A 24,793-nucleotide genomic window follows, 5' to 3' on the forward strand; every position below is an offset into this window, starting at 1 on the left:
TTCAAGGGCGCCGAATGCATAGGCTTGAATGGGGCTCCCATGAGCCTGGTCAGCACCACATTAAGTTCCCACGCCGGGGCAGGAGCCTTCACCGGAGGGAATGAACGGAATAGTCCCTTCATAAATTCCTTTACCAGGCGATGAGACCACAAGGAGGCGTAGTCCTGGTATATCGGGAGATGGCAGCCAGATGTATTTTTATGGAGGCGTGAGCCAGTCCAGCTTTGGCCAGCGACAGCAAGTACAGCAGCACTTGAGGGGCCGTAATCCGCAGAGGGTTAATCTTCTGTACACGGCACCAGAAAGATAACCTCTTCCATTTATGACCCTACAACTTGAGAGTTGAGGACGCCCTGGCCTTTGCAAGAACCTCTCTGCAATCAGCCGGGATATCGTACCCTCCAACCTCTAGCGCTGCAGGAGCCAGGCCTGCAAGTTCAGCGACTGTAGGTCGTGGTGTAGAATGGCGCCTCCTTCTCTGGAGAGAAGATCCGCGTCCGCCGGCAGCCTGACGGGGACTTTGACAAGTCCAGAAGGTCCGGGAACCAGTCCTGCCTCGGCCATGCCGGTGCGACGAGGATCATCCTGCACCTGGACTTCTTGAGCTGGCTGATGAGGCGGAGCAGCAACGGCAATGGAGGGAACGCCTATAGACACAGGCCGTCCCAAGGGAACGAGAAAGCATCGCCCATGCTCCTCGGCTGTGGGAACCTGCTGGCGAACCTCTGGCACTTTGAGTTTGTCGCCGTCGCGAACAGGTCGATCTGGGGTTTGCCCCACCGTTGGAAGAGTTGATCCACTTGATCCTGGCGCAGTTCCCACTCGTGGGCCGAGCGCAGCTCCCTGCCGAGTGAGTCGGCGATGGTGTTTTTTATTCCTGCCAGGTAGAAGGGAACCAGAAACATCCCAGGGCGACGGCCCAGTGCCACAGATCCTGGGCCTCCTTGGATAGGGCTGGGGATCTGGTGCCTCCCTGCTTCCGGATGTAGAACATCGTGGTGGTGTTGTCGGTGAAGATCCTCACCACTTTGTCCTTGAGGGACGGGAGGAACGACTTGAGCGCCCAGAACACTGCACGGAGCTCCAAGATGTTGATGTGAAGAGACCTCTCCTCCGGGAGCCAAAGGCCTCTTGCGTGGAGATCTCCGGTGTGGGCCCCCCAAACCTCCAGAGAGGCGTCCGTAATCACCGTCTCCTGAAACGCTGGGGTTTGAAAGTCCATGCCTGTCGTGAGGTGAGCCCGGGTGCCCCACCATAGGATCGCCCGACGGAACTCCTTGTCGAGGGGGATCCTGTCCTCGAAGCAGCCCCTCGCCTGAAACCAGCAGGCGTCGAGGAACTCCTGTAGCGGACGCATCCGAAGCCTGCACAGGGGTACAAGGTAGATGCATGAGGACATCATCCCGAGAAGGGACTTGATGGACCTCGCCCTGGCCACGTCCGTGGCTAACAGTCGCCGTACCTTGCCCAGGATAGTTTTGGTCCTCTCCTCTGAAGGGGAGGCCAATTGCTCCAGTGTATCGAGCTTTGCCCCCAAAAACAGTGCTATTTGCGACGGAACCAGGTGGGATTTGGGGTAGTTGATGGAGAACCCCAGCTCCGTGAGCAACCGGACGGTCCTCGCCGTATGATCGACGGCGAGTTCCCTTGACCTTGCCTGGATTAGCCAGTCGTCCAGGTAGGGGTAGACGTGGATCCCCTGCAGGCCCAACCTTGCCGCCACTGGTGCCAGGCACTTGGTCAAAACCCTGGGTGCCGACTTTAGTCCGAACGGTAGGGCTCTGAATTGGTAGTGGCGTCCTTGAACCACGAACCTGAGGAACTTCCTGTGCCTTTTTAGAATGGGGATGTGGAAGTAAGCACCCTCCAGGTCCAGCGACGATAGGAAGTCGCCTTCCTCCAGCTGTCCCAATACGTGCTGGAGGGTGACCATCCTGAATTTCTGCACCTTGATTTATTTGTTTAACCGACGCAGGTCTAGGATGGGGCGCCAACCGCCGGTCTTCTTCCTGACGAGGAAGTACCTCGAGTATACTCTGGAGCCTCAGAGCCTCCTGGGGACGAGCTGGATGGCACCTTTCTTGAGCATCGCCTTTACCTCCAACAGCAGTTGAGGGACGCGATTCTCCTTCCTGGCCACGGGAGGAATGCAAGGGCACTTCTTTAGGAATTCCAGCGAGTGCCCGTTGGCCAGGGTGTCCAGCACCCAACGGTCGGTGGAGATGGACTCCCACACCCTGATGAACTTCGTCAGTCGGCCTCCCACTGGGGTGCTTCGGTGGGGGCCCGACCACCCGGCCGGGTCAGTCTTGTTTGGAAGCGGCCTTGCCGCCTTGACGACGGCGGGAACCCCCTTGCTTGCCGCGACCTCTGTAGGCCTCCTGGGAAGAGGAGCGGGCCGCCTCGCGGTAGGTGGAGGAGCCACCGCTGGAACCTTTGGAGGCACCCTGTCTGCCCCCAGAGCTCCGAAAGGGCTGTCGCTGCTGAAGTACCCCAAGGGCCCGGGCCGTCTCCGAGTCGGTCTTGATGGCCTGTAGAGACTCATCCACCGCCTTACCAAAGAGGTTGTTGCCGTCAAACGGCATGTCCAACACTCTGGTCTGGACGTCCTGGCGAAAGTCTGTCGCCTTGAGCCATTCTCGTCATCGGAGGCAAACTCCGTTGCCCAGTTGGCGAAATCCGGTATCGCCAATGTCCATTGCCACCGTAATGGCGCGATCCGACGCCACCTCGCCCTCCTGCAGAATTTCTAGGGCCTCCGCCCTTTTGTCATCAGGCAGGAAATCTAGCAGGGAGCTATCTTGAACCAGAGCTCCCTGTCGTAGCGGGCCACGATCGCTAAGGCATTGGCCGCCTTAATCGTCGTCGCCGCCGCCGACGAGATGACTCATCGTCCCATAGAGTCCAACTTCTTACCCTCGCTGTCCGGCGGGGAAGGGGAAGTGGAAGTTGAAGCCACCGCACCCGCTGCCTTCTTCTTACGCCGAGACGACCGAGTCTGGCGTGGGCTGGGCCCTGAGGCACAAGGGGGCGGCATCAGGGACTCAGTACTTCTTCTCGTACCTGTCCCTCTTGGCGGGTGTCGTGGCAGGGTTCTTGAGGACAGCAAGCCCCTTGTCCCAGATGTCGTCGAGTAAAGGCACCGCGAGGACATTCTTCTTCTTAGCCTCTCGTTGTTGGTACAGAAACCCCTCCTTTTTCTGTTCTTCAGGGCATAGCTGGAAGAGCTTGGATGCCCTGGTTATCATGGCATGGAAAGAGCCAACCTCGTCGGCTGGGGACACCCGTGTGGGGGGGGGGGAGGGTGACGACGGGATGTCTGCTGTGTCATCGCCGCCGTCGTCCGTGTCGCCGTATCTTCTCCGAGTGAGGTGGGGGGGGGGGGGATGAGGGGTCCACCGGCGTCGCGGGCCCAAAAGGCGGAGAGGGGTGGACTCTCCTCCGCTTGTTCGGAGGGTTTCCCGACGGGCCTGGTTCTGGATCCTCCGTCGGGGTCCGTGGTAATCTCATCCATATCTCGGTACATAAGGATTGGATTGCCAACAAAATGGCCGCCGAGCTATCCTGGGGCTCGGGCAATGGCTGCGACGGACGGGATGGCCGCTCCACTGGGCCCTGTTCGTCGTCCTCGTCGCTATCTTCGATCACGTCAGCAGGGACCGTCCCCTGGGATCGAACCTTCTCGAACCTCTCGTTGAGGTTTATGAACCTCTCGTTGAGGCCTATGGACCTTTCTTTGAGGCCCCTCTTGGTCTCCACCGGTTCCTCCTCAGAGGCTGATTCCGAGTCTGTAACGGCCACTGGACCCCCACCCCTCTTTTTCAGCCGGGGGCTCTGCGGGGGTCTTAGCGGTGGGCTGGAAAGAGGATTCCCTCCGCGGCGGCAGGGATACTCTGGGCCCAGAGGCAGTTTCCATTGGCGTAGTCTCAGCCGGCTCTGCCAGGGTCGCAGAGACCACTTCGGTAGATGCCTTAGATGGGCGGATCAAGGCCCTCACCACCTTAGGTGCGTCTGGGCCTTCGTCTTGCAGGGAGGGTCAGCGCCTTGCTCCCCCTTCGAGATCGACCGGGTCCGCTCCAGCGGCCTACCCGGGTTCTCGGACTTCATCTTCCCCGAATCAGAGTGCTGGCTCGTGGTCGAACGTGCCGGGGAAGTAGCGCCCTGCTTGGCAACCGAAGAGCCCAACCTTTCGGCGCTCCCGGAGCCCGCGGACTCCAGTGCTTGGCCTTCTGTTGGGCCCCTGTCGCCGGGCGCCCTCAAAGGACTTAGAAGCCCGCTCAGACTTCTTCGCCTTCTCACTTGCTGTGCCCTTCTCCAGCCAGGTGGCAAGGCGGGAACGACGATCTTGTTTGGTCCGTTCCGAAAGGTTCTTGCAGAACACACAGTCCTTCTCCACGTGCGTCTTGTCCCCATGGAGGCAGTAGAGACATCGCAAATGCTCGTCCTCCTTGAAAACATTATATAATCCGCATCCAGGGCAGTTCCTGAACAGCTTGGATCCGGGCGTCGAGCTCCCTTTGACCTGGGCCATGTCCGTTGAGGTAGGCCGCAGATCTTCCGGAATCCTCCAAGAAGTGTAAACTCGGCGAAAACTTCACCCTTGAGGGGCGTAGAAGAATTCCGAAACAGGTCCCCGTTATCGGAAGTAGAAACGGTGGAGCTTGAGGCTCGATTAAACCGAAAAATCAGAAAATCTCCTGAAAAATCGTGAAAACGCAGTAAAAAACTCGAGAGCTAAACACGAGGACTCCCAACACTTGAGCGTGCGGTAAAAATCTGAGGATGGCTGCCAGAGGCGGGGCTTAGGGAGAGGGCAGTCATTGGCTAGGGGCAGTATGACCCAGAGATCAGTGATTGGTTACTACTAAGAAAGACAGATCAGAAACGAAACTGATACTGAATTTTTCTTTACAGAGGATTCCCAGCCTGACGACGGGGAATATTCATGAGCATGTGAATCCATGCCAGACCCCATGCTGGAGAAGATAGATGATAGGAAGGACCCAAGTTGGACCTGGGAGGGTCGATCAGAGGAAAAAGGTCAGCCAGGCCAGAGCCTGATCAGTGATACCCAGGTTAACACGGAGACGGTTGAGCAGGATGGTATGGTTGACCGTGTCGAAGGCAGAAGAAAGATCGGGTAGGATGAGGACAGAGGGAATGTTAGAGTCAAGATTGGAGAGCAGATCTTCACCGATGTTCAGGAGAGCAGTTTCTGTGCTGCTGGCAGCTCTAAAGCCAGACTGGTAGTCATGGAGACAGCCAACAGAATTGAAATGAAAGTTAAGCTGAGAGATGGCCAGCTTTCTCAGGAGTTTGCTCAAAAAGGGAGTAATGGAAATTGTGCAATAGTTAGCCGGACAAGAAGGATCAGCTGTGGGTTTCTTGAGAAGAGGATGCATAAGGGAGTGCTTCAGAGGGGAGGGGAAGGATCCTGAGGCAAATGAGTGGTTGCAAAAATCAGCAAGGGCCGGAGCGAGGGTGTCAATGTGGTCCTTGATGGTTTTAGAGGAACAGGGATGAACATTTTTGACAAGGCTTTCATAGACCGGACTTGTCTAGCGACCACATCAGGGGAGAAAAGAGGAAAGGATGAGAAGGAGGGTGGGAGATGGTTGAAGGAGGAGCTGCAAGCACAGAGAGAGAGAGGTGAGAGGAGGGGCAGGGGTGGAGAGGATGGACAGGATGCCCTGGGTTTTTTAGATAAAGTGAGAGGCAAGGGCATTGCAAAGAGCCTGGGAGTCAACAGGAGGGGTAGAGACTGCAGCACGGTTGGCCAGCCCTTTGCCTTCTCATAATCTACGCTGCGCCTCCTCGACTACCCTTGTGGCTCCTCGCCCGCCTTGTGCTTCCGCTCCTTCTCTCTGGCCATCCGAGAAACAGTCCATACGCATTTGTTTAAAACCAAACTAAAAGCCTGCCTCCTCACCTCAGAGTTACCCCCTTAACCTACATCTCATCTGCCCTTTAGCGAGCAGGTTTCCCTCGCTGCAACGTGCCTCTGTCCAACACTTCCTTTGCCTCCACTCTGGGACTTCACCCATCATGGTCACATCCCGAGCACAGCTGACCGTACCGCCTACCTTCACTTAAAAATGTCCATTCTCCATCATCTATGTATGGCTACTTATGAATTGTCCCCGGTGACTGTTCCATTTACTTCCCTCCACACCCTGGTCAGAATACCTCTCAAACTCACCCCATTGTAAGAAACTCACTGCTTCTTATCTATTGTACGTTCTTTTTTGATAAAAGAGCATTGTTCCTCCTGTATATGAATAAATAATTAAAATAAATGACCAAACAGTACATTGGGGAAGCACCCATGAGTACGAGAACGTCATAACAGAGAACAAGCCTGGAACAACCAACTGTATTGGAGGAAGTGCTGAGGGGTGGTAACATCACTGAAGGCGAATTAGGCCTGATGGGTCATTTTTACAAGGAATTCCTTTCTGTCTTCAAGGAGGATCACTGACTCCAAGAGTCAAGCCATGATACAGATTATATCCAAATTGGGGCAAGACTTGGAGCAGAATGGTTCTTAGAGCGCTTCACCATTTGGATGAGAAAATATTTGCAAAAATGTGTGTCAAGATTGGAACCACTGTTGCTCGCCCCCATCCAGTCAGGCCTCCTCGAAAGTGGTGCAAGATAAGCTGGAGGCGTATGGGAAAGTCTTGGGATTTATGTATAACATCCATAAATCGGTGTACCTAAATCTGGCAGTGACTTGGGAGCAGAAAACATACCTACAAAACACATACCCATACAAATGGGTGAACAAATCCATTAAATACATGGCGTTCAATTTAGCAACAATCTGATTTAATACGATTTGAAATACCAATGCCCGTTAGCCAACATCAGAGAAGATCTGCCTAAATGGGAAAGGATTACAGTATCTTGGATGGGCAGAATAAATACAATAAATATGAATATTCTCCTGCGCCTGCTTTATGTGTCCCAGACTCTCCCTATTCAGGTCCCCAAAAAGGAATTGGAAAAATGACAGAGTGAGATCATGCGATTCATTTGGAGAGGTCGGAGGAGATCGGTATCCAAACACATCCTCACAGCACCATTAGCTAGAGGATCATTGCCACGCGGCACACCATAGGATTCTCTGGAAATGGTGCCAGGTAGACTCAGCCAAGCGGTTGTGGGTCATTGATACTACGGTAGGGGGAATCCCACTTTGGCAGGCACTGTGGCTACCGAAGCAAACAAGGCCTAAATCTCTCAACATCAACCCAATAACCACGTCAACGCAGACTATATAAGGTAGGGTAAACTCTGCGCTCCACTTCGTCATTCCAATCTGCGTTCACACAGATACACGATAATCCAGACTTTGCTCCAGCTGACTCGCTGTGAGCTTTACCCAGATGGAGAGAGAATAGGGAGTGGAGCATCTCTGACCTGTTTGAGAATCAAGAATTGAAACCGTTTCAAGAATGTTAACGAGAATTCCTCCTGGGTGAGGAGGATCGCCTTCAGTATTACCAAATGAGGTACTAGGTGATGAATAAAGCAGTCCGGGAGGCTGCTACGAGACCGCTATCCCAATTTGAGAGGGTTATGGTCTCTACAGTGTCAGCTAAGGGGTTGCTTTCCACTTTATAAACGAGCTCTCATGTCTGCCCAGAAACCGGCACAATAGGCATATATGAAAGCATGGGAGAGGGACCTTGTAAGAAAGATTTATGAGGAACGCAAGGGTACCTAGCTATGAAATAAGATTGCCTCTTCTTCGATACAGCTTAAAGAAACAGCATACAAGATCACCTACAGGTGGTACATGACGCCACCCCACCTTAATAAGGCAACTAAAGATATACCAGGGAGCTGCAGGCAGGAGTGTGCTGGAAAGGGTAAGTTCTTGCATGTCTGGTGGGAATGCCCAAGAATTGTTCCCTTTTGGGACGAAGTACAAGCTTATGTGTCACTGGTGGGGAGGGGTGCAGGGGTGAGGGGGCGGAGGGGGAACAGGATGTTCCAAGTGATCCAGAGCCGATTTTGCTGGGAATTCAGATTAAAGGGATCTACCTCCTCTTAGCTAGAAGGGGGTGTGGGAACAATTACGACTATGCTATTGGCAGCAAAACTGGTGATCGGCACCCACTGGAGAGAAAACCATCCTCTGAAATGGGGGACTGCAGAACAGAGGGAGCAACTATACAGAGAGGTTATAGTGGAACAAAGTTGACTTGGTTGCTCTCTGTCCTAAGCGATCGGTATTAAAAATCAACAAAAGGTTTTTGACCAAAAAGAAAAAAGAATCAGAAAACAGTAAAAAGGCATTTACACAGTCATGATCACGATCCAAAACCCCAACACATGAATAGTCACAGTGATCTTTACAATCTCCAACACATAGTAAAAATGATGAATACACATGTTGACACTACACTTGATAGAGCACTTTGGGGGAGTAAAGAGGGTTAATGCTTCAACAATACCCAGAGGGCAAGCAAACGGTCAGGAGAAGCTTAAACATCCAGTATCAGACCCATATAGTCCTATTACTCCCCTAGATATAAATTGCTACAATATAGTTTCAATATCACAATACAATTCTACAGCAATTTAGTGATTTAATGCAATTAAATATGTAGTAAATCCTAGGAACATGCTTAAGTTCTCTTTTTGTAGAGAAGTCTAAAGACCCAGGATGAATTATTTTCAAAGTCACTTTAGGGGCGTTAAAAAATTGTAGGAAGGTTCCACCCATAGGAATTAACGGGACAAATCCAGAAGGCAGAGCCACAGTTAGGAGCAAAAGGCAGTGAAGTATCTGTTCTACCACACGTGTGGACAAAACGCAGCCAAACAAAGAAGACCCCCTTGAAGTGTTCCAAAGCCAGGTCCAAGACCCAGCCAGCAAGAAAAGAAAGGATGAAGTGTAGAATTCAGTCTAACACCCCACCACTCCAGGAGCCATGAGACGCTGATGAGTAGTCAGACACTCAGCAGCCCAGAGCCCAGGAGAAAGTACTCATGGCACCAGATGCAGATGATTATGCTCTGAAATGGCAAAAGAGCCATCAAATACAAGGCAAGATTCAGGATCGGTTATACTATTGCCTCTGCTCAGTGGAAAACTATGTGGGCAGTCCTTAGGGCAAAAGATACAAAAAGGTTTTGGTATACCTTTCATAAATATAATAATCATGCTGTAGTGAAAGAAATTAACCCTAGATAGTCTGAAGGATGGAAGAGCTATATATTAGCCCTTTATTTTAGAGAGTATGTAAAGAGACTCGTCCTATAAAACCTTGGAAGACAATGATCTTTTCAAATTTACTCTGGTGGAAATTGAAAAAATTATGAAAAATCTGAAACCCTCTAGAGAATAGAGTCCAGATGGCTTGCCAAATATCCTATTTAAAGCTCATTCTCAAATATGGACCAACATTTCGTTTATTATTTTTCAGAATATCTTGGTAATGGGCCAAATTCTTGGCAAAAAGTCCCAATTAATCACAGTATATAAAAAGGTCCTAGAGATCTTTCGGGTAACTATAGAGTATGGCCATGATTCATTCCAGTGCTAAGATTTTCTGTAAGCTACTGCTGTAATATATTAACGCATGGCTAGATAAAGAGAATATCCTCAGCATCCAACAATTTGGATTTAGAATGGGTTTTAGTACTATTACAAATGAATGTATTTTAATGTATTTTATTTGTAGCATTTTGAGTGATAATGGTTTAAAACAAGATTGTACCTTGGCTCCTACCTTCAACATCTATTAAGCCGACTTGGGTACTCACCTGCAGAATTGTAATAACAATCCACCACAAATTGCACAATGCCCAGTGGCTTGGCTTTCGAATGCGGATGACAGTCATCTTTGACCAAACTGCATTGGTCCTACAGAATAGTTTAAAGGCTCTTGAGAGGTTTGCCCTGGAAAATGGTCTGATCATAAACTTGGGGAAAACCAAGATTATGATGACTTAGTCGAATAGACAAAATATAAAAAGATACAGCTGGAGCTTACAAGGGGAGTAAATTGAGGAGCTATCAAGTTATGTTTACCTTGGAATACTTGTCACTAATAACATGAACAAGGAGACCTTCTCCAAATCCATTTCTGATGAGGTAACTAAGTTTAAAGCAATTAGAACCGTTATACAAAGATCAAGAGGTCAATCCATTGAGGGGCTGGTAGTGTTGTATAAAACTGGTGTGGTTCCAACTATTCTTTACGGTTTAGAGAGGTAAACCTCTAAAGAAACTCCCTGGCAAAGTATTTTGGAGGGGAAATTATGGCGTATTGCATTAGGCCTGCCGCAATGTGTCCCAGTAAAAGCCATATGTAGTGAGTTAGGCATTCTCTCCCTAGCTACTAGGAAAATTATATTAACATGTAACCTTTGGATTAGAATCCTGATGATTCGAACACAATTACTATATTCATATTTCTTAAATCAGCAGGGCACTTTTATAAGTACAGCAGCTTTGAAAGAATGGAAAAAGGATATTAATACCTTTCCGAAGAATATAGGATGTACGTGTGAAGCTACTGAAAATCTTGCCAGCAAATCTAAAGAGATAAAAAGTAAGGCTGCTACTTGGGACAGTAATGAAAGATGGATTCATCTCTCCAGGAAATGTAGCTTTGTGGAATTCTCAAGACGGGCTTTTCCTCTTAATACTCTGTGTACATATATTAAAAATGTGCAAAACCAGGATGTTTGATGTTTTCTAATGCTGTTAAGGTTTAATCAACACCATACTCTTGCAAATTGTGGTGCTTGGAAAAATATACCTTATAGGGAACATAGATTGTAGACTCTGAATTGGAAGTAGAACACCATGGCATCTGCTTACTAATTGTTATAAACTACTCTATATGAAAAAGCATATGGGACCATGGTACATGCACTGCACTTTATTCGCACTGACCAATTTTGGATATATGTGAGATAACATGGTTATGAATTTTACCTTATATTATCTGTGGAAAGTAATTGGAAGTTATTAGAGGTTTTGGATATTAGTTGACTGGTTTCTTCTCTTGGTTTTAGAAATTTATTTTTTTTTTTAGGACATTTTATGAATGTTTACACAGTGTAAAAGGTTTTATTTCACCAATGAACACAAAAACAAATCATTGGGACTTGCACAACAAAACACCCTAACGCAGTGATGAACCAAAAGAAGAATACACCTTCCCAGGAGAATGACCAACCAGCCAGGAGCACAAGCAACAAGGAAGGCACCTGTAATGCGGAGGAATCCGACCAATCAGATCCAGAAGGCTCAAGGGGCAAAACGGGGCTGCCGGCAAGCAGAAAATGGTGCCACAATGGGGACAACATTGGAGACTAGCCAAGATGACCGAGGAAGGAGTCAAAACGAAATAGTGGTATCCTACACCCTTCTAGATGATGGCGACTACCTACCAAGATGCCATGAAGGATTGGCACAGTGAAACAGGGGCACACATTTCAAGTTTCAAGCTACAAGCCAGGGCTAAAAAGTTAATTGCACCCTCAATTCTTAACATGCAGCACACCATTTCTTACTTGACAAGAGTCAGTTATCACAAGTCAAATGCTAGTGCAGAGTGTACGTTTTGAGGCCTGGCCCAGAAGCAATAAAAAAACAGCCCAGAAAGCATCCAAGCATTCAACATCCAGTGCAGCCAATAAGGACCAGTATGATGGCAAGAAACAGCCCAGGAAGGACATCCAGCAGTCAACAAATGAAAACAGAGTAAGTGACAAAGGACCTGGAGCTCAGCCAGTATGGGCAAGTCTGATCCCACAATCCAGTTGTACACCTTTGCGGCAAATCCTCCAGCAATTCAGGTAAGAATCAGCTGATTTGAGAAAAGCATAGGGTCTCCCCTAGGTCTACACATTCACCTATGGGCTGATTACACACCAGGCAGACACTCAAAGGTTTTAGTCAGCTGGCCAATCCTGCAGGTCTAAAAAGCAGCCAAACACTCAGGTCCACCCAGGCAGTTTGTGTATTGGGGCATGCTGGGGAAGGGGCTTAACTCTTGTAGAATTTAAAAAGTCTGACTGGAGAGCTTGGAAACAATTACATTGATTGTGAAGAACTTTATTTGATCCTGGGTAAGAACACTTTAAGAACCCAGGCGCACAGACAGATTCTTCTGCTACGAAGCCCTGCAGCTAACTGCTTTTACAAATTAATCAAACCTGCAGGAATTCATATTTTGTCTTAATCCACAACTGTTGTAATTGTATTTTTGTATTATTTTTTTTAATGAACATCAAAAATCACTATGCGCTCGGCAAAAACCTTGCACATGGGCAGTACGGTTTCAGTCTAGCGGCACAGCATGTAGAGAGGGATTGTTACTTTCTATTTAAGCCAATCGACAATGAGGAAAAAAGCAGTCAACTGCCTGGAGGGCACTCACTGAAACCAGGGATGCATAGCATATCTGCGATCATTACAAATGTAGATAACAAGAAGTAACTCTTTGTTCAGTCTAATCAATTTTTCTTGACTCCTTGTCATTAGGATGTTGAAGCTGAATGCAAAGGCTTCCTACAAGCCACCAAGGATACATTTGAATCAGGATGAGGCCGTATACAAAACATACCAGGGATCATTTGGTTGCTTTGGGTTTTTTTTCTGCCCAGCCTACAGGACATAGCTGGTGCATTCCTAATGAGTAGTTACATTTCTGACATTTTAATCACAACAGAAAGGGAAGGTAGCACCTTCATGCAAATATTTCAAACACTTGACTTTCATTTGTAACGTGCAAACTGCAATCCCCTCACTTACAAAGGATCAAGTGACGAGACAATAAATGCCTTTCCAAAGAATATATTTAAATCTCATTATGTTAAGTTGATGGCAAGAAAAGTATATATTAAACACACAGGAAAGGTTTCCTTCATGGGACATCAAATGTGAGGAAATCCATTCTGTTACTGTGCCAAAGAACAGCAGGGGTTACCAAACATTTCGGAAGGATAGTGATAAGGACACTAGAGTAATTAGCTTAATGACGTAATTACCTGCAGTCATCAAAAGTTGATCCTGGAGAAGAAAGTGCTAGACGTTTGCGCAGCTCATCACGTTCACGAGTCACTTGACGCAGCTGTATTAAAATTGTTTCCAGCTTCTCACTCATCTGCCTTTGGTCAGGAGGTGGGGATGGTGTTTTGCCCGGTGTACCTAGTAGAAAAGCCATAAAGAAATCAGACGATGGCTAATGTATTTAACAATTTAACAGAGTTGACGTAATGCATACAACGCTGAAGCGAGTGCCCATCCCACTGTAAACCAGTGGACGTATAAAGGTTGTTTTGGTCTAGATTTGTTTTTTTCCAAACAGGCGCATTGTGGTTCCCAGCTCAGTAACCTTCCACAGGCCAGGTGATCTTCTCCTCCAAGGGCTTTCATGCCTCTTGCACTCATCAGGGAGGCAGTACTTTTACGGGTTACTTGTTAGTACCAAATATGGCCTCAGGAGATTATGGTTGCTTTAGTCAATGCAGGTAGCCAGGTACCAACACTCCCTCTACATGCATGCATACGCCACACAGGTGTGAAGACGACCCAGGCACTCGATCCGTAAAGTGCTTAGTGCAAGTATTGATTGTGATAAAATCTGCATTCAAAAATAATTACTTAAATGGCGAAGAGTCTCTTCACTCCTGAAAACACCATGTTGCCACATAGGACTTCAAGATTCAAGTATCACAAAGAGCGGTTTCATTTTATAATAGCGCTTCATCAATGCCACATCATCGAACTCCCTTGCATTGGTGTGATGTCAATACAAGAACTAGGATCAACGCAACTAATATAGCCACCATCTTAATGCGGTCTACCCAGTAAATGGGTAGTAATGCATGAGACTGATATACTTCCATACAGGAAGTTAAAAGTTGATCAAAGTTCTAGAAGCGTGTTATTGAGCGAGTGCATTCACTAAATGTATTCAATACAAATATCAAACTGCAAGTGCAAACTCATTCCAAACCTTTAGTAATTATTACCCTAATCCAATGATGTTGTGTCTATCTAGGAGTAACAAAAGAAATAGCTACCTATTGCACAAAATAATAACAAACCCATAATTAATCAAAAGCATCAGAAATTGAATAAACATAAAACATTGAAAAATCAGGCCCATGTGGGCATATTGAACATAGCAACAGCGTCAACCAAATGGTTAAAGAACTAATGTACAAATATATCCCCAATCTAGCAACAATCAGACCAATATGTATTAATTGGTCTGAAAACACATGAAATCCACTGTCCAGATTATGTCTGTTAGGTTTTCAAATCCAATTATTAGCTTAGATTTTTTGTGCGCGCAATTTCAATGTCCAATTTCCCTTTCTTTTATGTTCCAGTTAATGTGCAATTATGAGTAAAGACATGAGTGTCGGATCAATGTTACGTTTTTCAAAAAAGTACATTGCCAACAGATAATTGTCATCCCTATTTTTGATAGCCCTATAATGCGGCAGAATGCAAACTTTCAAAGACCAAATAGTGGAGGCTATGCAGGCAAGATTACATGGACAGAGACCATATACTATAATTGGTGGCACAAGTAACCTCAAATTTGACATCCCAAACCCAGAGCTCCTATAGACAAATTCTTTTGTCGGGTTAGCAAAGGCACATTTCACATTTCCGGTATGCATAAAAAACATTACATTTTTAAAACTGGTAAGCCAATTCATAGTATGTTCAGGTTTCGAGATCATACTAGAAGAAATAATATCCTTAAGTGAAGATGCTTTAGAAAACAATCTTTCTAACTCTTTCGAGAGATCTGCATCACTTCTCAAAATAGACCAATGTTTAAGGAATATATTTCTAATATTTATGGACTATTTTAATTCGTAATTAATGTAATCTGGGTATAATTTTTCTTTTTTGTCCGTCCGGCCAATAGATCACTACATTTCCTTAATTTGGTTTTCTCAAAAGCACTTACATGTGGAGAATAGCTGCTAGTAAAAAAATGGTTCACCTATGTTAGGGCTGTGAGGGCTCGAGGGACACTCTGCGGCCGAGGCCACCAAGCGTGGGGTAATAATCCTTGGAGGGGTTGTACGCTGGGACCCAGGAGCGCTCTAAACTACATTAGCCACAATTCCAGAGTGTGTGCAGGCTCACGCTGCACACACGCACGGCCAAGGATAAGAAAGCTGGCCCTGCCTGTGCCAGTAATTCCAAATGATGAGGCACGGGCAGGGCGCCGTGTACGAAGAAGAGTTCCTGAACCGAGGACTTCAGCGTCATGCACAGTCAGTGCGAGGACATTTCTGTCCCTGCACACGTGGAAGCAGAGACAGGGCACGTTATAACGCCAACTGCAGCACTGCTCATAACGGCTAACAAAAAACTGCTTGGGGTGTCTGAATAGTGCCCCAAGCCTGAGATACGTGTATGGAGTAATTATTGGGCATAATTCATGGTATTGGGTCACGAGTTTCACTTCATGAAGCACCCTTGCTCCTCTGGGGTAATAGGACTTCAGAACGTCGAATGCTCAGCACTGACATTGGGTCATAAATGTGTCTAAGCAGCATGTTTGGTTCCTGCACAGCAGCATGAAGCAGGGAATCTAGGGCATAAAGACTTAACTTTAAGTTAATCAATACCAAAGTCCTAACCGCTGAAGAACTGTATTGTGTTTATCGGTTGCTCATGTGCTTCTTGTTTGTGGCTGTTTCGACAGCAATTCATAAAATCATTTAAATGTGCTTTGGGACGTGTCCTTTATGCCAACATTATGTGTTTTTACATTATTACATTACAGCATTTGTAATGCGCTCCATGGACCCTGAGGCATGAAGGCGCAGACAATTTGACAAAGAAACAACACAAATAAGACACTTCGTAGACTACGTTGCCAGAGGTCTAAGAACAAGGCCAGGGATTAAAAAAAAAAAAAGGCCTGTGCAGATTAAGAGAATAACGTTTTCAGATCTCTCTTGTAGGGACCGTTGCTTTCTCATTGTTACTGGTAGTTCATTCCAGAGTTTAAGTGCCATTAAAAAATGTGCCATTCTCTTTCACTACAATGAAAGAATGAAAAAGAGAATTCTACAATGAGGGAGAAATAAATGATTCTGAATACAGGATCTCAAGGTCCTACCATTAACCCCGTCAATAATATGATAATAGATATATGTTATGTTAATTGTTCAGGTCAATATTTAGGAGTGTTTAGGGAGTAGCCAGGCAGGAGTTAGTCCAGGAGTGGCCCATTAGTTTAGGTAAAAGTAATTGCTTAGTTGTGTATGTTGTACTTTTCCGTAATACCCCCTACCAACCCATTCAAGTATCCAAACCCTCTTTCCGGTTTCCCTGATTTCCCCATCCCAAACCTCTTCCTGTACCCTCCCCACCCCCCCGTGGCTGTCTTGGTGTGTCCTGTTAGTTCCACATCAGGTACCGTACCAACCACGGTGTGAGGATCGTACTCCATTTGACTTCTGTGGTTAGGGAAGAGTTGTGCATCATCCCTCCAACTTGACAAACTATGATTCTGGCTCTCATTTGTAATACTCTTCTCTATAGCAGTTGCTTTTGAAATTCTCCAAAAAGAATGCTATTGATTAAAGGTTTAGGGTGATGGCTTCTTGCATGTAGTACTGCGTTAACTGTGGTTGATTTCCTGTATAGCTGACTGATACGCCGATCAACTATCCAAAATGTGATATCCAAAAACACCAATTTGTTCCACACTAGTGGTCATGGTTAATTCTAATCATTGTTGTTCAATAATGTAACATACTACCAAGGACTGATTCTTTGGAACCATTCCATATGATGAACAAATAATCAATATAGTGCAACCAAACCACTACCTAGTGTAGGAATGCATCAAAATCAACAGGCCAGGCCACATTATCATCCCATGTACAAATTGGCATAAATAGGGCCATATACGAGTCCATGGCGGCGTCACGTATTTGTCTATAGTACTCATCTTCAAACAAGAATGTATGTTCTAAGCAAATTGTAGCATATCTATTAAAATAAAATTTAGTTTGAAGCTAATAGATCTAGTGTTAAAATAGTTGCGACATGCATCTATACCCTTCTCATGAATAATGCTAGCATACAATAAGACATCTAGAGAAACTAATCTATAATTCTCTTTCCGTTTAAAATCTTGCAATTTAAGAAAATCAGATGCATCTCTAATATAGGAATTGAGACTGAGCACAAAAAGTTGTAAATAATTGGCTAGACTTTTGAATGTAACTTCTACAAAGGAGTTTTTTGAAGGCACAATAGGTCTTCCCGGTGGACTCTGCAGATTTACATGTATTTATTTTGGGGAGTAAATAGAGGATCGGAGTGACCAGATATTGACATTTGAGAAACAAAACTTCCTCCTAATCTAAACGTTTTTTCTTCCACTTTTCTAACCTTCCATCAAACAAGATTTTAGTTTGATCTAAGACATCAGCAGCATCAATCAATTCCTAGCTAGCAGGATTCGACAATTTTCTTGGCTTTTTCCAGATACAGAGATATACTCCGCATAACACCCCCCCCCCACCTTCATCCACGGTTCTAATAGCTATGGTGTTGTCGTTCTTCAAACTATCAATATCTTGATATTTTGCTGCATTTAGTTTGTAATCTTTAGAAGTGCATTTGCTGGCTAATTTTTGTACATTTTGAATAACCATTTCTTCAAAAGTGTCAAACTTGTTGTCTAGTATATTTGGACATAAGTTGGCTCCAAGGACACTTGATGGTATGGTTGGTTAATATACCAAAACGCACAGAAATACGGTCGCCAGTGGGATCACCCATTTCTTTAGAAGGAACATCTAAATTGTCAAGAAAGAGTAATCACAACATGCCATTAATATATACCGGATTGATAACCGGTATAGCTGCTTCCTGATCAGATGTCGATGTCTGTTTTGGTCAAGAAAACTTAACTTTAATTTGCAAATACATTTGAACAAATCAACACGTGTGTTCACAAAGTAGCAATCAAAAGGTAGAGGAGAAAGAAAGCCCCAAGTCTAATATGTGAATAAAAATTGTATTTTGGTTAAATAATTGGGAATGATCTAGTGCCAATTAACTGAAGCAGTAGCGTGTGACATAAAGGCCTTGATCATTGTGTTTTGAAATACGTGATTACGCGCCCGAAGAATCAAGGCCAACCGGGCACCCTTAACATAAATATACTAGGGTACAGCCCATGGCTGGAGGGATAGTGTTAAAAAGTTAATATAATTAATGTATTCCAAGCTACACCCAGACTTCTAGCATTGTGTGGTGTAAATATGGAAAATGTTAATATTTTTTCATTTTCGGATGAACATTATCAAAACTTGATCAATGCTCCCCCATTACATCAAGTAAATGTGGGAGCAGGCCCATCCAACAGCAATCAGGATGAGCTAGAAATAATCAGAAAAAGAAGAAATTGGTGAGAACTGAACCGCATGGCAAATTCAAGCCACAAAATAAATAAATACATACATAAATAAAAACAGGACTCCTTCCAGAAGGGCTGCAAGTTCGCAACATTCCGAGAATCTTCATAGATCATCCCCGTTTAAAAAAAAAACTATAGTGGGGGTGGGCAATAAATGCTCGCATGACTGGATTATACTAGTTATTGACAACAGCAGAAGAGGAATGTAAGCTCCAAGGAGAACAGCTTGCAGATCTAGAGAAGACATTCCTGGACAACCAAACTATGCAAGATGCAAAAATATACAAACAAAAAAAAAAAAAAGCTAGGAAAACTACACAAGGAAATCAATCAATTTAGACAGCTACGTTAAGATAAAAAAAATCCCAAAACTAAAGAAATAGAAAACTACAGAGAAGAACGGATGTATCCTTTCTTGAGAGATGGCTTTTACACAGAACAAAACCAAAACGGGAACTGAAGACAGAAGAGATAAGTTACATTCTCCAATACCTCAGCTTCATCAAGTGATAAACAAGATAACAATGCCCTAAGGAGGGAGCGGTGCGGTGGAGCACAGAATATGACAGGACAACAGGTTTTTTTAAAAATGTATTTATTTTTTACAGAGGAGGACAAAGGGGTCGATACAGACAGCGACCCGAATATTTAGACATCTGGGTGTAATCAGCCCTTATAGTATTAAGATCCCTTTGTAGAACTGTCCAGGGCTTCCTCCGACATTCAAGCCTGATATTCAGATTTCTTGGGACCCAGAAAGAGTGATGAAGCTGGTAGATATGTTCCCAGAGGGTAGATTTGTAACAAAGGAAGAATTCAGGCTAAACTGGGAGACAGCCAGTTAGATTATTACAATATTTCTAGATGTGTGCAGCTGCCCGCAGTCTATGGCCACCGTTCCCCCAAGAGCCGACCCCCAGTGATTGCATACAATCCATAGTTTTGGGTGATGAATGGAGGAGGCAAATATCGAGGCTGTACAGGATAGTGCAGACTGGCCAAGAGCAGCAGAACACTGCAAGGGCAAAATGGGAACGAGACCTTGCAGCGAGTATTGACAAGACTAAATGGCAGAGGTACTGCCTTCTATCGAAGGAAGTCTCACTCAATGCACGGCTACGGCTCATACAATTTAAAGTACTGAATTAGCTGCACTACACTCCAGCAAAGGTAGCACGATTTCCCAAGAAGTACTGGTACTGTCTGCTAACTAAAGTTTTCAAAAAGAAATTATAAAAAGGAGGGGGGATAAGAGACAAGTGGCGGGGGGGGGGGTAAGAACGGGGTGAAGAGGGGGACCAAGGGAGAGGGAGGGAAGAGTGGGTGAAAGGGGGGAAGGGGCAGGCATCACAGTGGGCAGTCTGCTTGGCAAAATCATAGTGGGGAGTGTCAAGCTATTTGGTGCCTGCACCCGTACACATCAACGAGAAAAGGCACATAAAGGGAAGACAGTGATACAGATAAACATAAAACCTGCTGCAGAATGAGAGGGCCGCACAGTAAGAGGTAACAGGGAGAATGGGAGAAGTGGGAGGGTGCCGGGGTACCGTTATGAAACAAGAAGAACTTGTCCCACTGAGACAAATGAGATGCTGTTTAACTGGAGCTGTGAAAGTATGATAAGGAGATAATGAATAAAGTAGAAATAAAAGTAATTAAAGACTGGGCACAAATACCATGGGAAGAGGGGAAAGTTCCCCATGGCTTAAGATGTCAAGAGTGGAGAAACCGAGAGAAAGTCCAGTGATTCCGAGTGGAAAATCAAAATATCCGATGAACAAGAGAAAGGGAGAGAATCAGAGTGAGAAACACCTGGGGAGGGGAAAGGTCGCATGTAAACAAGGCTTACTCAAACTAAGAAAGCCTGGGCTACAAGACTCAGAGGCATACACGTGTAGCTCAGAGTATAAGGAGGCGCATCAAGGAAAACTGTCAAAACCCCATCCCTAAAGAGGGAATAAAACCTCTGTATGTTTGAATGAACTACAAAGGTGTCAAGAAACCGTTCAAAGGGACGATGCTAAGAAGACCTTGCATTAAAGAAGTCAATTCTGTAAGAAATAACTAGAAGAGAAACATTCTCTTGGTTTTATTTAAGTTAATTAACATAGTGACCAGGTCAGTTCGAGTTAGTTTGGACCGTGGCATAGCATAGCACCAAGGAAAGATGAACCTTATTCTTATTTTATTAAAAGTCAAAGAACAAGTTACTTACCAACTGGTAACGTTCTTTCGACTGGATGTTCCTCCCATGTATTCCTCATCTTTGATATTCATATCATCAGCTTTGCTGCTTCGGAAAAATATTTTCCACACCAGAGGGCGCTGTGCTCAATGTTGTGGCGTCTATGTCCCTCGAGGGCTGCCATAGAGCACCAACGTCATCTGCAGTACAAACAGCTCGAGTCGCACCCGTTGGCTTCAGTTCTGTTTTTTTGATATCCTCAACTGAGGAGCTGACCCGGCGTACCATTAGACCGTAAGCTCTCAAGGAACACAATGTAATTCACATAAATTGTACAGTGGGGTAGGATGGGAGGGTCGATGAAAATACGTGGGAGGAACATCCAGTCGAAAGAACGCTACCAGTTGGTAAGTAACTTGTTCTTTGAACGGATTGTGTCCTCCCACGTATTCCTCATCTTTGATACTCCCAAAGCAGCGAAAATTTGGAGGAGAAAGTACCAATTAACCCTAATCAAGGACCGTATGAAGAACGGCCTTAGCAAAAAGACCTCCTTGGGATGAGGTCGAATCTAAACAATGTTTCACAAATGTATGCATAGACTACCAAGTGGCTGCTGCACAGATATCCTGCACTGGACAACCCTTTGAAGAGCTGTCGAAGTTGCCATGCCCCTAGTGGAATGAGCTCTTAGCCCATCTGGAGGTTCTTTACCTACCAGTTTGTAACATTCTCTGATTGGCAAAATTATTCATCTGGATAAGGTTTGTTTTGTTACTGCGAGGTCCTATTTGTGGCCGGTATATCCGATGAAAAGTTGGTCACTTTGTCGAAACTTTGCAAGTCTAGAAATATAAAAGCCGTGAGCCCTTTTTGGGCCCAGCCTGTGAAGCCTTTCTTCCTCCTTACCTGCATGAGGAGGAGGATAGAAAGATGGCTATGTAATTTTTTGAGACAAATGAAAGTCAGAGACTACCTTAGGTAGGAATGAAGGTTTGACGGAGTATTACTTTAGCTTTATGGAAAATGGTGTGAGGAGGCTTACAAGAGAGCCTATAACTCACTCACTCTGCGGGCTGATCTAATAGCCACTAGTAGGACTGTTTTCAATGTGAGAAGAAGCCTTAGAGGACAAGAATGCGAAGGCTGGAAAGGAAGGCATGTAAGGAATGTTAATACTAAATTTAGATACCAAACAGGGACATGGAATGGGACGGGGGGGGGGGGTACACGTTAGTGAGACCCTTCAAAAATGGTACTATCAATGGTATCTTGAAATAAGACACTTCTTCAGAGGAGCGCTTAAATATAGAAAGAGTCACTAGGTATCCTTTTATTGCACCAATCTGAAGCCCCAGATTGGCTAAATGTAATGAGAAAGAAAACACCATAGGTGTGCCACATAGGAATGGATCCACATTTTATCCTTGCACCAGTTGCTGAACTTATTTCCAACGACACTGGTACAAGGATTTTGTTGCTGGCCTTTCGGGCAGAAAGCAAAATCTCCATTACGTCGTTCGGGAGGTCCCAATCCTTATATCTCAGCCTCTCAGAAACCATGTGTGAAGGCTGAGTATCTTGACCTCTGGATGGAGAACCCGACCTTCCTCTTGCGAGAGAAGATCCTCTCTTTGTGGAAGACGTATTGGAGGGCAGATGGACATGTCCAGAAGGTCCGGGTACCACGTCCTCCTGGCCCAATCTGGAGCAATAGGGATCATGGTTTTCCTGAACTTTCTCAACCTCCTGATCACGTGAGGGATGACGGGGACTGGAGGAAACACAGAGGAGTGGAAATTCCCAGTCCACTACGAACGCGTCCCTTTGAGCTCCTCTTGGAAGAAATTCCCTTGAGCAGTACTGATCACACATCAGAGCATCCGCCGCCGTGTTCTTCTCTCCGCATAGGTGAACTGCCGATAAAGACATTCCTTCTTGTATTGCCCAGAACCAGAGCTGCATTGCCTCTCTGCACAGTGATGGTGATCCTACGACTCCTCTCTTGTTGAGGTAGTACATGGCCACTGGGTTGCCCGCCATTATCAGGACATTCTTCCCCCCGTACAGAGGGCAGAAGGCCTTCAGCACTAGTCCGATTGCCCTCAGCTCCAAAATGTTGGTGTAGATGGAGACCAACGATCGCCGATTGTCAGATCGCTGGTGTGGGCTCCCCACCCTGTGTGTTAGACATCCGTCACTACCATCTCCGGCCATGGTTGCCAAAGATCTTGAGCCACTTTGCTCAGAACTTGCAGAAGATCTGACATATTCCCCGAAAATTGGGACCATTGAGTCCTGAGGGCCATTTGAAGGGATCTCATTCTCAATCTGGCCTCTGGCACCAGAAAAATGCAGGATGCCATGGGGTTGAGCAACCTCAGAAAATCGAAGGCCAGCAGATGTTGGGCATACTGGAACTTTGCGACCATCTGCAGAATGTGCCGAGCTCTCACCTCGGGATGCTAGGCTTTCCCAGAGAAGTATCCAGGACTGCTCTGATGAATTGGAGTCCTTGGAATGGTAGCATATGAGACTTTTTGTAATTGAGGGAGAAGCCCAGTCTGTGTAGGAAGTAGCCGGTAATCCTCAGATGTTCCTGGGCTTGTACGGGTGAACGAGCCCCGATTAACCAATCGCCCAGGTAGGGGTAGACGTGAATCCCCCCCCCCACTCATGAGACTTGCTGCCACTACCACCATCAGTTTGGTGAAAACCATAGGGCGGAGGTCAGCCCGAATAGCAGAACTCGAAATTGAAAATGAGAACTGCCAACCGCGACCCCAGGTACTTTCTGTGCTTGAGATGGATTGGCACATGAAAGTAAGCATCCTGAAGTTCCAATGATACCAACCAGTCTTGGAGTTGGAGAGCCTGAAGGATCTGAGAAATGGTTACCATCTTGAACTTGACCTTCCTGAGGAATTTGTTCAAATTTCTCAAGTCAATCCTCTGTCCTTCTTGGGAATGAGAAAGTAAGGGGAAATACCAACCATTGTTCCTCTCCACTACAGGTACATGTCCTATTGCAACTTTCTCTAGCAGGGTTAGAATTTCCTGCACAAGGAGCGTATCTGGAATTTTGACAGAGTTGAATTCTGGTGGATGATGCAGAGGCATTTTTTTAAATGAAAAGCAATAACCCTGGGCTACTGTTTTCAGGCCCAAGCATCTGAAGTAATGCCCCGCCATTCGCTCAGACAATGAGAGATTCTGCCTCCCACCGGGGACTTGTAGGTCAAGACTTCAGAGTGGCTTGGAGGCAGTTGCCGCTGCTGGGGCTGATCTAGCACCCTTTCCTCGTCCACCATGAGGGAATCTTTTTTTGTCCTCTTTGACTAGCCTGTCCTCTTCCCCTTCCAAATGAGGAATAGAAACGAAAAGGATGATCCCTCCAGGAAGATGAACCTGAGTAGGAGTGTTGTTGAGGTTGACCTTTGGAGGCGCCAAGTGACTTAGCCGCCACCTTAGAGGTCTGCAGCTTCTCTAGACTCTCATCCGCCTTGCTGCCGAACAACCTCAAGCCGTCAAAGGGCATATTGAGTAGGCTGGCCTGCACATCTGGTGCAAAGCCCACTTTCTCAGCCACACAAACCTGCATAGCACGGTGTTAGAAGCCATGGATCTGCTGATGCTGTCAGCAGTATCCAGTCCTGACTGGAGACATTCCCCCATTGCCTCCTTTCCATCCTTTACAATAGCCAGGAAGCCATCTCTTTCCTTGCCTTCCAGAATGTGCTGAGCCGCCATGCTAACAGTCTCACAGGGTGTAGGTAAACCTCGAAAGGGTACAAGTAACATTGGTTGATTTTAAAGCCATACTGCTTGAAGAAAAAATCTTACGAGCCCAGCCATCAATCCTCTTGTCATCCCTATCTGGGGGAAATAGAGGGATAAGCAGACTGTCTGGTGGATGTAGCTGCTTGGACCACCAAGCTTTCAGTTGTATGGTGCTTAGTCATAGTCTGGATCAATGGATGAAGGTCTATATTTTCTGACAACATTTTTGTTTACCCCAGGTCCAGACTCTGGAGTCTCCCGATTTGACATGACCTTCCTTTGAAGGGCTGCATGAAAAGGCAGTACTGGATCCTTCTGAGGACCCTGGCTCAGAAAATCTGTTATGTCATCTTGTTCGTAGGCAGAAGAATTCCTGCTCCAGCCC

The 24,793-nt window shown here is 46.0% G+C and overlaps 1 protein-coding gene across 9 annotated transcripts in view; it reads right to left on the reverse strand.

Moving 5' to 3' along the window:
• The window catches only part of DLG5 (discs large MAGUK scaffold protein 5), a 1,559,980-nt gene that overhangs the window by 1,446,616 nt on the left and 88,571 nt on the right, over positions 1-24,793 (reverse strand). For all 9 annotated transcript variants that reach the window (XM_069610999.1, XM_069611004.1, XM_069611003.1 and 6 more), the window contains one exon: positions 13,018-13,177. In XM_069610999.1, the coding sequence (XP_069467100.1) occupies positions 13,018-13,177 (160 nt within the window). The remainder of the gene's footprint in view (positions 1-13,017; positions 13,178-24,793) is intronic.

This window comes from Ambystoma mexicanum, chromosome 8, assembly GCF_040938575.1.
Source record: "Ambystoma mexicanum isolate Mex_15411 chromosome 8, UKY_AmexF1_1, whole genome shotgun sequence".
In the NCBI taxonomy this organism is placed as follows: Eukaryota; Metazoa; Chordata; class Amphibia; order Caudata; family Ambystomatidae; genus Ambystoma; species Ambystoma mexicanum.